The sequence below is a fragment of the Boleophthalmus pectinirostris genome, unplaced genomic scaffold (genome assembly GCF_026225935.1).
Source record: "Boleophthalmus pectinirostris isolate CB_2022bp ecotype Guang Dong unplaced genomic scaffold, ASM2622593v1 HiC_scaffold_17, whole genome shotgun sequence".
Classification (NCBI taxonomy): domain Eukaryota; kingdom Metazoa; phylum Chordata; class Actinopteri; order Gobiiformes; family Gobiidae; genus Boleophthalmus; species Boleophthalmus pectinirostris.
The window spans coordinates 19,565,359-19,577,043 of NW_026571115.1; the positions used below are offsets into that span (position 1 = coordinate 19,565,359).

The following is an 11,685-nucleotide window of genomic DNA, read 5'->3' on the forward strand; positions in this document are numbered from 1 at the left end:
TATCATTGTACCCTGGAAGCAAGTCAGTGTACCAGGTGAAATAAGGTCACATCATCTCCACAGATTTGACCTGTAAATTGGCACCTGCTTGTCTCCATGGAGATATTATTGCCATAAATAAAACATCTCCATGGAGAGTGACACAGGGAGCAGAACCTTCAACCATAAGTTACATAGTGCATCTTTAATCAGTTTCTTATTTTCTTATTTCTTATTTGTAAAGAGACTGCACATATTAATGAACATTTAAAATGTGAATATGTAAAGATTATAGTGAACGTGGCAAATTTCCATCTTCAGTCCCTCAGCAGGATTATGTGAAATCATCTACAGGACAGGGAAATGTACAACAACAATCGCACAAAAGTACATAACAACCATGTTTTTAAAGCTTTAGAAAATGCTGCCAGCGTTGAAAGCTCTTGTATATGAGTAGGCACTGTATTCCATGTTTGACCTGTTCAATAAGCAAAAGAGAGTTGTCCAAAAGCACTTTTCCTAAATGGCACAGAGCAGTCACCTCTAGAGCCTGATGTTGTTGTCTGATTTCAGTTTTTGTATTTACCTAAAGGTGCAGTATGTAACATTTAAGGCAATATACTCATCGTATTACTGATGTTTTTATTGCTCAAAAATACTTTAATTTTAAGACATTCTTATGTGGTCACCTTTCCACAGAACTGACTTGTAAACCAGCCTGGTCCTGCTTGACTCTGTGGAGATCAATACATTTAATATATCGTAATGTAGACAATTACAGGCAATAAAAGCTCAATAGAGACAAGCAGGTGGCATGCTCTCCACAAGAAAAGTTACACAATACATCTTTAAATTAACTGATAAATATAGTTGTTGATTTTTGTTGTTATTATTTTCACTTGTTTTCCATGTTGACGTTGACGATGATTTAACCCGCTGACCCGCTGAGTCCCCCCAGCTGACAGTATAAAGCAAGTGTTTTTGATGCTGTTCTTTTCTGTGGATTCAGGCTGATGATGAATCCATGTTAATCCCTTTTTCAGTGGACCCGGTGTGCTCCGTCCTCTGGCCTCTCGATTACCTGCGCGTTAGATGTACTACCTGCTGCTCATCGCTGCTTTCATGTGCCTCAAGTACTGCTCCATTCAAAGTGGTTATGGCTTCAAACAGGGACAGAAAGGATGGGCCCTGTCTGCGTGAGCTCTTTTGTCCCTGTCTGTGTGGGTGGCAGGTTGTACAGATGCACCTGACAAATGTATTGTGTTTGCATTATAAAGGATTTGTTTCACCGCTGCCACATCACTGTTTGAGTACAGGATATTGTGCTATCTGTCCCCAGGCATGGTCGGTTTGTCCTCGGCCTCTCAATATACTGAGCAAAAGTTGTTTTCTTTGTATTATTATACTACAATTTACAATAAGTTAAAAACATATACCTGCATTTTTGACTGAGTATTCTCGCAAAAAAAGAAAACCCTCTGTTCCATCTTGTGCTGTCATGAGATAATACAGTTGTGCTTTTAAACTTCATACACCTTCACTAGAATAATTTGTTTAGTCCTGAAATTGCGGATTTCTACTGAACTACAGGTAAAAAGACATTGTTCTCTTGAGACAAAATGTATACTGACTAGAACTGAGCAGAGGATTTTCTTATGCATGCATAAAATGTTATCATTAAAGATGAGGATGATTGTAAAATGGCATTGAGTAACTTATCCAACACAATAGCCAGTATTATTAGGCCTATGTGGTCACCCGGACATTACAAAATGCTTAGGTGACCAGACATCCCTATTTACCCAAAACAGTACCAGTTTTGAGCCCTGTGTCCCCTGTCCCATCAGATTTATCCAAAACCAGTGATTTCACTAGAATCATTTTTTAGTCTTGAAATTGCCAATCTCTACTGAACTACAGGTAAAAAGTAACTGTTACCTTGAAAACTACAACTTCATGACATCCCAAGTTGGAACAAAGCATTTTCAACTTGAAGACACTTGTAGCATTTAGAAATGTACGCATCCTAAAAAGTTTTCAGTGCAATGCAATCATGCTTGCTCATTTTGTTTTTGTTTTGACTTGGGCTAAAAAGTTACACAGCCCCAGCAGTATGAAGGAAGGGTCAAACAACAATAAACAATCCTTCACCTTTAAGAGAGTGTACCGCAAGGGACCTAAAAACTGAGAATTCAAAACAGATCTCTAAAATATTGGCAGCCCTACAGATTTGTGGTAAATGCTCTATTCATTGCTCATTGTTTTTAAATTTTTTTGACAAAAATAAAAAAGTGTTCATGATGTTATGTATGTGTGTTACTACAGCAAAACTATTCTACATTTGAATAAGATCTGTGCAGTTTTTCAGGGACTTGGAGCATTTTTTTTTTTTTTTTCACATTTAGACCTTGAGTTCTTATGGTTTCTGCCTTGCCACAAATAAACTTTGATAAAGGATTAAGGAGAACTAAAATGTTCTTAATTTCCTCACAGTCTGTTACTTTAGCATTTAAGTTTTTACTGTATTTATTTGCCTTTATATTTGACCTTTTTTTTATTTTTTAAGCTAAATCCAAACTTGCCAACAATGGATACAGGGGAAATGTATGGAGCTCTAAGCATGTTTCACCACCAGGGAAAAGGGTTCATTTTCTGGGATCAATGAGTCCGGCACGTGGCGCGTTCACGGCGACAGGTTTAATGAGTGCTAGGAAACCCCCATGTCAAAATATGGACCACACTATTCATCTCCGCTCCCTGGTCCACTCCTCTTTTCCTCCTTTTTCTCTCTCCACAGTGAAACATTCAGAATGGAGCACAAAATAATGGCTACAGCCAGTTTCTCTAGCACCTTCCCTTAATAATGACCTCGACATCCCATCACACCTTCTCAATTATTCCATACTTTCTCAGGATCTGTCACTCGCCATGCATCACCCCACCATCGTAAATCAAAACTCAAACATTAAAACACAGCGGAGGGAGCAGCAGGCATCCATCAAAACAGGAGTCCCCAAGGAAAGCTGCATAGGTAATGAGCAGTAGAAACAAACTACAGCATTTGTACAGATTTGATTTACTTTCCAAATGTTTTGTTTTTGTTGGTGAACTCAGTGACCCCACAGTGCAAAAACCTGTAACACTTTACAACAACACTTAAAGGTACAGTATGGGACTTTTTGGAGGTGGTACATCACCTGCATGATTCCATAGAAACAGAAAGTTAATATGATCCTCTGGAACATTTCACACAGAGAGGTTTTAAGCCACACTATTGAGGATTTTCCTGCGGCTTTAAGCCATAATATGGCATGGATAAAGACTTAATTCATAATGAACAAATAGTTTATTAAGAGTGATTCAGACTTAATCAATGCCTAACCTCTAACCCTAACTGTTTAATTATAAATTGTTACTAAGCCTGAAGCATTTGATAAAGTTGTTTATTATGAATTAAGTCTTTGCTGATGCTTTATTAAAGCCAATATTGCACCAAAAATCTATTACTCAAGGAAATGCATTTTCACCATCCATGTTGACATAAACATTATACAGGCTGTTATGGCAAGAGGTACACCATGGGTTTCAGGATGATGAAAAGTTAGGACCATTGCCATAACAATTAACAATTCAAAATGAAATATTATCACCAAGGTGCAACATGTCTGAAGACACTCGTGCAGCATTCTAGTTATTTTTAGCTTTTTGTGAGCAAAATATTGTATCTTTTGAATAGCCTGTTTGCAGTAGTCTACAGCAGTGTAGTACCTACAGTTTATTTGTAAAAATATCTATAAAGATTACTATAGTTCATTTAGAAACATAACTAATTTGTAAAGTGAAATATACATGATTAAAGTAATCATGGATAAGAAGCATTAAATAGGAGCAGCAGACCAGACAAGCAGATCACCATTTCACGCCTCTGTCGGCTTCTCCCAGTGATTAAGGCATGGAAATTGAAATGGGATGAAGTCCCATCAATCATGGACGCTGCAATCTGCTGAGGGGTTTAATTAGCAGGTGCTATAGTAGACATAACATCAGACACTGAGCGCTACACATGCTCATGATATGAATAACTATATGACACAATCTGACCTCTGTGATATTGACCTGTGAACACTCCTCTATAGCCATATGCAGACTGCAGCACAGGAGGGTTACAAACCACAAAATAGATGAAGATGATGATCAGCCCTACCAGATTTATTGAGACGCTGTGATGTCTCTGCTGTTCTTCTGGCAGTGAGTTTTCACATGACATTACAACATTTTAAGGCCTTTCTGTAGCTCTAGCTTATAGCAAGCTCTATAGGGCCTATAATCACCAATATAAAAGACCAACTTTAACGTTTGTGACTTTTCTTCTAACAGGGAGTATGACAGCATCACCAACTCTGAAAACCACCGCTACAATATTCACTCTGTTCGTGTTGATAAATGCGTTGCCCCCCGGTCATTGTAACTGTAGGGGCCACCACAAAGTATCAGCAGCAGGATCCAATCACGGAAACTCCTTGTGTTTGCACGTACACAAGTCTGCAGTTTACTCGGTTCAGTGAGTTCATTATGTTTAGCAGTCTGTAGAGGTGGCTGTCTCTCCTGTGCTCTAACCAAATCCCTACTCGATACAATGGAGTGTGATAGATTATATGGCCAGCAGCGGCAAGAAGTCAAATAAGTTGTCATCAATGGTCCCATAGGAGTCTCTAGTCGGGGTATTTAATATGGACCAGATTACACTGGATCATTTCCCTTACATTTAAGAGGTGGCAGTGTACATTCCGCGCTGCACAAAACTCCAGGGTATAACTTCATTTGTGCGTGACTGAAGCGGCCGTCTGCGAGTGAAGAAGCAATCAGCACCAAAGCTGAAGTTCAACCATTTGATATTCTGATCAGTTCATGTCTTTATCTCGCTGTTGCAATCATACATCTACAAAAAGCATGAAAAGGGGAGACTGGTGAACTTGTTGAGGAGTTTGTCATGTGCTTAAATGCAGCATTTTTACGCCATCTACCGGCGACTCCTAGACACTGTTCTCTTGAAACAAAAACAAGACAATACTGTTACTGAGCAGAGAATATTATTATGCATGCATAAAGTGTTCAAATCATCAAACACCAAACACAATAGCCAGTGTTATTAGGCCTATACGGTCACTTGGACATTACAAAATGGTTAGGATGACCAGATGTCCCTATTTACCAGAGACAGTCCCAGTTTTGAGCCCTGTGTCCCCTGTTCCAGCAGGTTTATCCAAAATCAGTGATTTGTCCTGGTTTTATAGAATAAATGTCCTAGATGCCCCTATTTTTGACCATCTGGTACCTGCCAACAGTAAAGAGAGACATAAATTGTAAACTGTTTAGGTAAAAGACAAAAAATCAGGTTCATATTTTAGTAATGAATGGTCTCTGCATAACAGTTTATTATTATTATTATTATTATTATTATTATTATTATTATTATTATTTATTTATTTATTTATTTATTATTATTTTTCCATTACGCACTCGTTTCACCATTGTATTATTACCAACCACCAAAAAAAAAAAAAAAAAAAAAAAAGGCCCAGTCTTTTATTTTGAAATTCTGGTCACCCTAAAAATGCTCCAACATATCAACTTGCTACAACTGTCTAAAAGACCAAAACTTTTATTCGATTGGTCTCTATTCATATTAAAATATTAATAATATACACAGTCAAATGGCCTATAATATTCCTTTGGCGGAGAGACTGTGCTCCATCTGCCAGCAGGAAGATTTCAGATTTGATTGCATTCTTTTTTTTTTTTTTTTTTTTTTTTTTTAGAGACTACTAGATACTAAAATTTGCTATATTACAACGAAATACAGAATTTTAATAATAGGCCTATTCATTTTAGCTGCCTCCATCTGTGCTATTTATTATAACCCAGCAATAACAATGAGTTTTCAGTTATTGTTCTCGAGATTCAACAAGAAAATAAATGATTCTTAGTTCTCATTTAACCTGACACACCAACATGAATTGTAATACAGTGTGTGGCCAGTAGATGACACTGTGCAACATTCAACTTCTAAAAATGAGGAAGAGGGAGTGGGAAGAACCAGAAGAGGTGTGTTGTGATGTGTCTTTTTAGCTCTTGAGGAAGCAGGACACAATTCATTTCTTCAGATCTTTGCTCCAACATCCAGGTTTGTGTTTCTCTTGTGCTGTCTTCTTCTGTCACTGTCTTTTGATTTAACCTTGACATTTCCATTGAAGTTCACCAGATTTGTTATTCAACTGTTATATTTGTTTGTGTTATATTTATGTTCTTGACTTTTCTTTATTTTACAGGTAAAAAATTGTCTTAAAAGAGTGAAGATGGAAGGCAGCAGCAATTCACTTTGTCAGAGTTTGAGCCCACTTTTAAACCAGCTTTGTGAAGACCCCAGGGTAAGAAACCTAAGTTATTTTCCTTTATCTAAGAGACTATGGTGGCCCCACATAATCTCTTTCCCCCCAGTTTTACCTAAAAAATAAACAGAATAACCAGACATAAGATTAAATTAATATTATTAATTAAATATATATATACTAATAACTGCACTTTAAAAAAAGACATACAATAAGATATGTCAGTGTTTAAAGGGCCCATATTACTTTTCTGATCTATGTTATAATGTTGTTTCATCACAAACATACTTTGAGTTGTGTTTTGTTTCATTCACACATGTTTAACACAAACAGTGCATGTTCTTCTCTCAAAAGAAAAACTGGTCCACCCTGTGATGTCTTGTGGTAATCCAGGAAGTTCTCCATTGTAGTTTTAAACTCCACACACCTTCACTAGAATCATTTAGATGATTTCAGACCTGGAATTGCCACATTCAAAATACTGTCAGTGCATTTATTGTCGTCTCTTTTAAACAAAAGGATCAAACGTTCGAAAATAATCATAATAGCCTAATGAGAACTTAACAGAATGCGAAAGAAAAAGAGATAGAGAGATACTAAAATTCCATGAGTTTTCCAAAATTCCATGACATTTTCAATTTCCATGACTTTTCCAGGATTTCCAAGACCGTGGGAACCTTGTCACATGACTACATATGACAAATATTAAAGGGATAGTGGCCATGTTTAAGTTTTTTTTTTTTTTATTCTGAATTAATTGTTCGTTCTGAATTAAAATATTCTCCTTTGAGTTTATATGGAAATAATCATTCCGAATTGAGGTTTACATGGAAAACAAGTTAAATCGCCATTATTTAATTCTACTCAACATCTGGGGGTCAGGAAAGGTTCTGATTGGACAGGGGGCACACAAACATATTTACGTCTAATGCCGGACATACACTGAACGATTAATTCAGAACGAACTAATTGTTCGTTCTGAATTAAAATATTCTCCTTTGAGTTTATATGGAAATAATCATTCACACACACCTTCACTATAATCATTTAGATGATTTCAGACCTGGAATTGCCAATTTTGTTTGCCCTAAAGGTAAAAGGTGAAAAGTACAGCTGCATGACATCACAAAGTGGAACAGAGTATTTTGAGTTTTGCAGATGTAGACTGACTAGTAAATAGTAAAGGGTTGTGTGAATGAAACAAAATACAACCACAGGTCTGTTTTTGATGAGGTAACAATATTCTAACATGTCTTAAAACTCCCAAGAGTCGGGCTTGGGTGATATAGAACCTTTAAAACAGATGGCATGTGCAATCACAGTCTCAGCAGAAATCTGATCTGATAGAGCTGTGCCATTAAGCACAGCCCTATCAGATCATTTCTTTCATTTCTAATCGTTTCTTTCATTTCTAATTGTTAATTACTTGCTTGGGTCATTTTAATATAGAGATCCACAGCCAATCCTCTGTAAAAGCATGTGGTTTGACCTGTGTGTTTGAGTTAAATGGCACAGATCATAAAGTCTTTTGTTTATGTTCAGGAAATGCCATTTTTATTTGTTTTTAATAAGAAAAAATAAAATTAAATATAAAATCATGAACAACCAGTATGAGAGAAATATCTGATTAATTTAGTTGTTCTATCACATTGCTCTACTTAATATAATTTTCTGCCTGCATGTTTGTTTAAGGTGGCCTGGCTTCTGAACACCAGACTGGGGCAGTATCTCCGTCAGCATCCCGTCTTCGGCCTGAGCGTGCTCCTCTTCACGTCCATGGCTGTTCTGCCTGTTGGGCTTTTTGTCGTTTTCGCCCTGGTGACTCTGGTGATGTCAGCAGTGGGCTTCGTTTTCGTTGAGGGTAAAGGGTCATCACACACTCCATGTCGTTCCATCTGAAGTGTTTGAATGTTCCACATTGCGGCAAACTTCTCTATATTTAATTTATTCAATTACAAGCATTTTATTGCAATAACTTAATTAATGGAGTCACCGTGGGGATTGTAAGTCTAACCCTTTGTGGGCTCGTTTTTCCTTGGAGAAAACAAAGTTTTGGACCCTCCACTTAAAACATTACACAGTGCCATATCAAATATATACATTTATATTAGGGCTGGGCAGTGTGGCAAAAAAAATATATTGTATATTCTTTACTCATTTTTAGCAATCTTGATTTACGATTCAATTTCTTTGCTCTTGTCAAAAACAAAGTAAACTGACATTCAGTATTGATTCTACAAACAGAAACAAAAGAAAGATTTCAAACAATTAATGTCATTTAACAAAAAATATTAAATTTCATGTACTCCCCCAAACCACATGCTTTTACTGAGGATTGACTGTAGTCAATCAAAAACACCCAAGCATGTCAATCTAGATTAAATTTGATTATTTGCCCAGCCCAAATGTATATATTTATTTAAAAAAAAACTTCATCACTTATTTCATTAATAATCTAATTAATTGTTGTCATTATTATCTTATTATTTCTTTCATTTTAAGTCATAAATTGTACTAACTCTGACTATGTTTTGCAGTGTTCCTGTTGTTTGTAGCTGCACTGACGCTGCTGTTCACACTGTCAGGACTCGCCTTCTTCTCACTGGTGGCCTCTTTCATCTTTGGCACTTTTTATATGATGGTTCTGAACCTTTATAGGGGCTACTACCAACATGAGGCAACGGTAATTCAGATTTTTAGCCTCAAGATTTTGTATGAGAATATGTCATTATTCATTGTTTTTTCTTAATTTCTTTCAGCAAAGCAGGCCCACAGCTGCTGAAGAGGAGAGAGTCGACTCTCAAAACTGATTTGATTTTAGGAAACAAAGCTATTATTATCTTTTATAGGTTGTAATATATGGTATTTTATGCAATATGAACAGTTACTTTAAATGTATTTTAAAAACACTCATTTATAGTGCAATATGTTTGTGAGAGAACTGGTGGGCAACGTACATTGGCTGTAAAATGATGCAAGTGGAGTTACTCAGACCAAAGTGTTAAGAATGTGATGCCTGCATATGTCTAATGATGGACTATTTTATCTGTAAAATGCACTAATGTTTAAATGAATGTGACCCTTCTTTTAAGATATAATTACATGTTACTATATTATTAAACATATATTTATTATACAAAATAAAAGCAACTATTTGATAAATTATTTTTAAATACATTTTTATACTGTATGACATGTTTAGATCTTTCCTAAAAACACAAAAAGCCCAGTTAATTATTTTTTGGGCACTGTCCTTTTAGCCTTTTATGCCCTGGGCGTTTCTTTTATGTATGAAATGTCTTTCTGCAGTATATTTCCCACTGACTCATGCACTGTAGCATTTTGTGTAATGTCTTTATCTTTCCAAACCACCACCAAACCTGATGTGAAAAATAAGTATCTTGATAATGCTCCAAGAAAGTGAGTATCCATAATCCAAAATAAAGAAAATGTGATCACACAATCTATGATAAAAAAAAAAAAAATCTTTAATGAATGTGATATCATGCAAAAACAAATAAAAAAAACTTGACAGTGGATACTAAATACTGTAAAAGTGAATTGAAATGATCCTATGAAAGATCTCTTGAGAGTAGAGGCTTGCACATTACATGACCAGTCAGGTGTAGACAAATATTCATACTTCTTACACCCAATAAAAGTCAATATATTGTATACATTTTAGTCCCACTGTGCCGGACAATTGATAGCAGTATGACAGAGTTATATTTCAGTTAATAATAAGGGAAATTTGAAAAATGTTTTGACAGCAGTATGTGACTGGCACATTAAATCTTTTTAAATGCCAACACATAAGACTGTCACAGTTACAATACAGATAATGTTATTAAAAAATGGCTGGCATTTTTATTTGGTTACATCTTTCACTGGATATTTTTTTTTTTTTTTTTTTTTTTTTTTTTACAAAACATTGGAGTAATGCATTAAAAATGACACTTTTGGGATTTTATTTCTAATTATGAACTTGCTGTTGGCCTCTTAAGTATTTTACAGATGTAATTTAGGCATACAATTAATATGGCAAATGGAAATAAAATGAAAGACAAAAAAAACAATGAACATAAATCTTATCAGGCACTGATCTCTGATATATTACTCCACTTCTCCAAAACTGTGCATTTGTGCATATCATCGCCAAGTCAAATGGAAAACCATTTTTGCGAGAATATTTTTAAAAATTCAAAGGAAAAAGCAACAAAAAGCACCTCGCAAATAGAAGAGGCCTTCTCTCCCATTTGAATAGTAATGAAAGAAGTGTTAAGGCAAAGACGCTGAACAAATAAATCCAATGGTTGACCGAGATTCGTTCAGCTCTGACGTTGGTTGGCATTTACCAGTTCATCTGAAATCATCCAAAAGACTTTAGTGTTATTCCCCATGAGGCAGCTCTGTCACAGGCCTCCTGCTGCTGGTCACGAGATCCCACAATTTCATCTCCGCTCGCCCTGAGTCTGCTGGGAGTCCCGTCACCTCCTCAACTTGTTTTTTATGCTGGAAGGCTCAGCTTCTTGCCCTTCAAGACTGATATGACAAAAACACAAAAGAAGTTGAATATTGACATTCAGTTCTATGCAGCATGATAAAATATCAGTAACAAATCATTATTGGTTTGCATGTCCTTGTGTTTTTTGAATGAAATTGTGAATGATGCTCTGTCTGGTTGGTGGACAGAATGTGCCCCGCCTCAGGCTCAAAGATGGGATTCACACAGTCACCCCGCATCTAACTGTAAAAAGCCACAGTGTAGGAACAGAACACTGTTCAGTATTACATTCACTTAGATGTGTGAGAAACTTTGACCAAAGTTTTAATTTAATTTCAATTTTCACTGACGTTAGCAGTCATGAGGCCGAAACACTGGAAGATTTTAGTTTAGTTGTCCTTTCTGTGTACAAATACAACTGTACTTGTAAGTTTACCATAGCGAAGGCTAATTTGAGGTTTCTTGGTAAAAACAGGCAGAATTGGTCTTAGAGTACAAAAATGCCTTTGAATATTTCCAAGAAGAAAAGAAAAGTCATTTTATTCAAACTAACCCAATTTGCTACAAAAATGTGTGAAATGACGTGATGCTTCAGTTGATTTTTGAGAATTACACAACAACTGTAGTTCAGAAACTGGAAGATTTCCTCCTCGAGTCAATAATGAAAATTACACTTGCAGTGCTCCACTTACCTTTCGTAACATACAAGTAGAAGAAATCACAGTAAAGGACCGTCTGCACCACTCCAGCCACAATGGCAATCATGTCAAAGAAGCCCTCAAAGTAAAAACGCCAGATCCAGTTGAAGAGATA

At 36.1% G+C, this 11,685-nt stretch overlaps 1 protein-coding gene and 1 long non-coding RNA gene across 2 annotated transcripts; one reads left to right on the top strand and one right to left on the bottom strand.

Moving 5' to 3' along the window:
* The first annotated feature begins 6,061 nt into the window (after positions 1-6,061).
* On the top strand, positions 6,062-9,533 carry LOC110169737 (lipid droplet assembly factor 1). Its single transcript, XM_020935324.2, has 5 exons — positions 6,062-6,163; positions 6,309-6,407; positions 8,061-8,229; positions 8,906-9,051; positions 9,128-9,533. The coding sequence occupies exons 2-5, from the start codon at positions 6,336-6,338 to the stop codon at positions 9,176-9,178; spliced, it is 438 nt and encodes a 145-aa protein (XP_020790983.1). The 5' UTR covers positions 6,062-6,163; positions 6,309-6,335; the 3' UTR covers positions 9,179-9,533.
* A 786-nt stretch (positions 9,534-10,319) lies between these two features.
* On the bottom strand, positions 10,320-11,685 carry LOC129408692 (uncharacterized). The gene is made up of 2 exons (XR_008632082.1): positions 11,565-11,685; positions 10,320-10,910 (listed from the first exon to the last, which is right to left on the bottom strand). It is a non-coding gene; the product is annotated as an uncharacterized LOC129408692 (long non-coding RNA).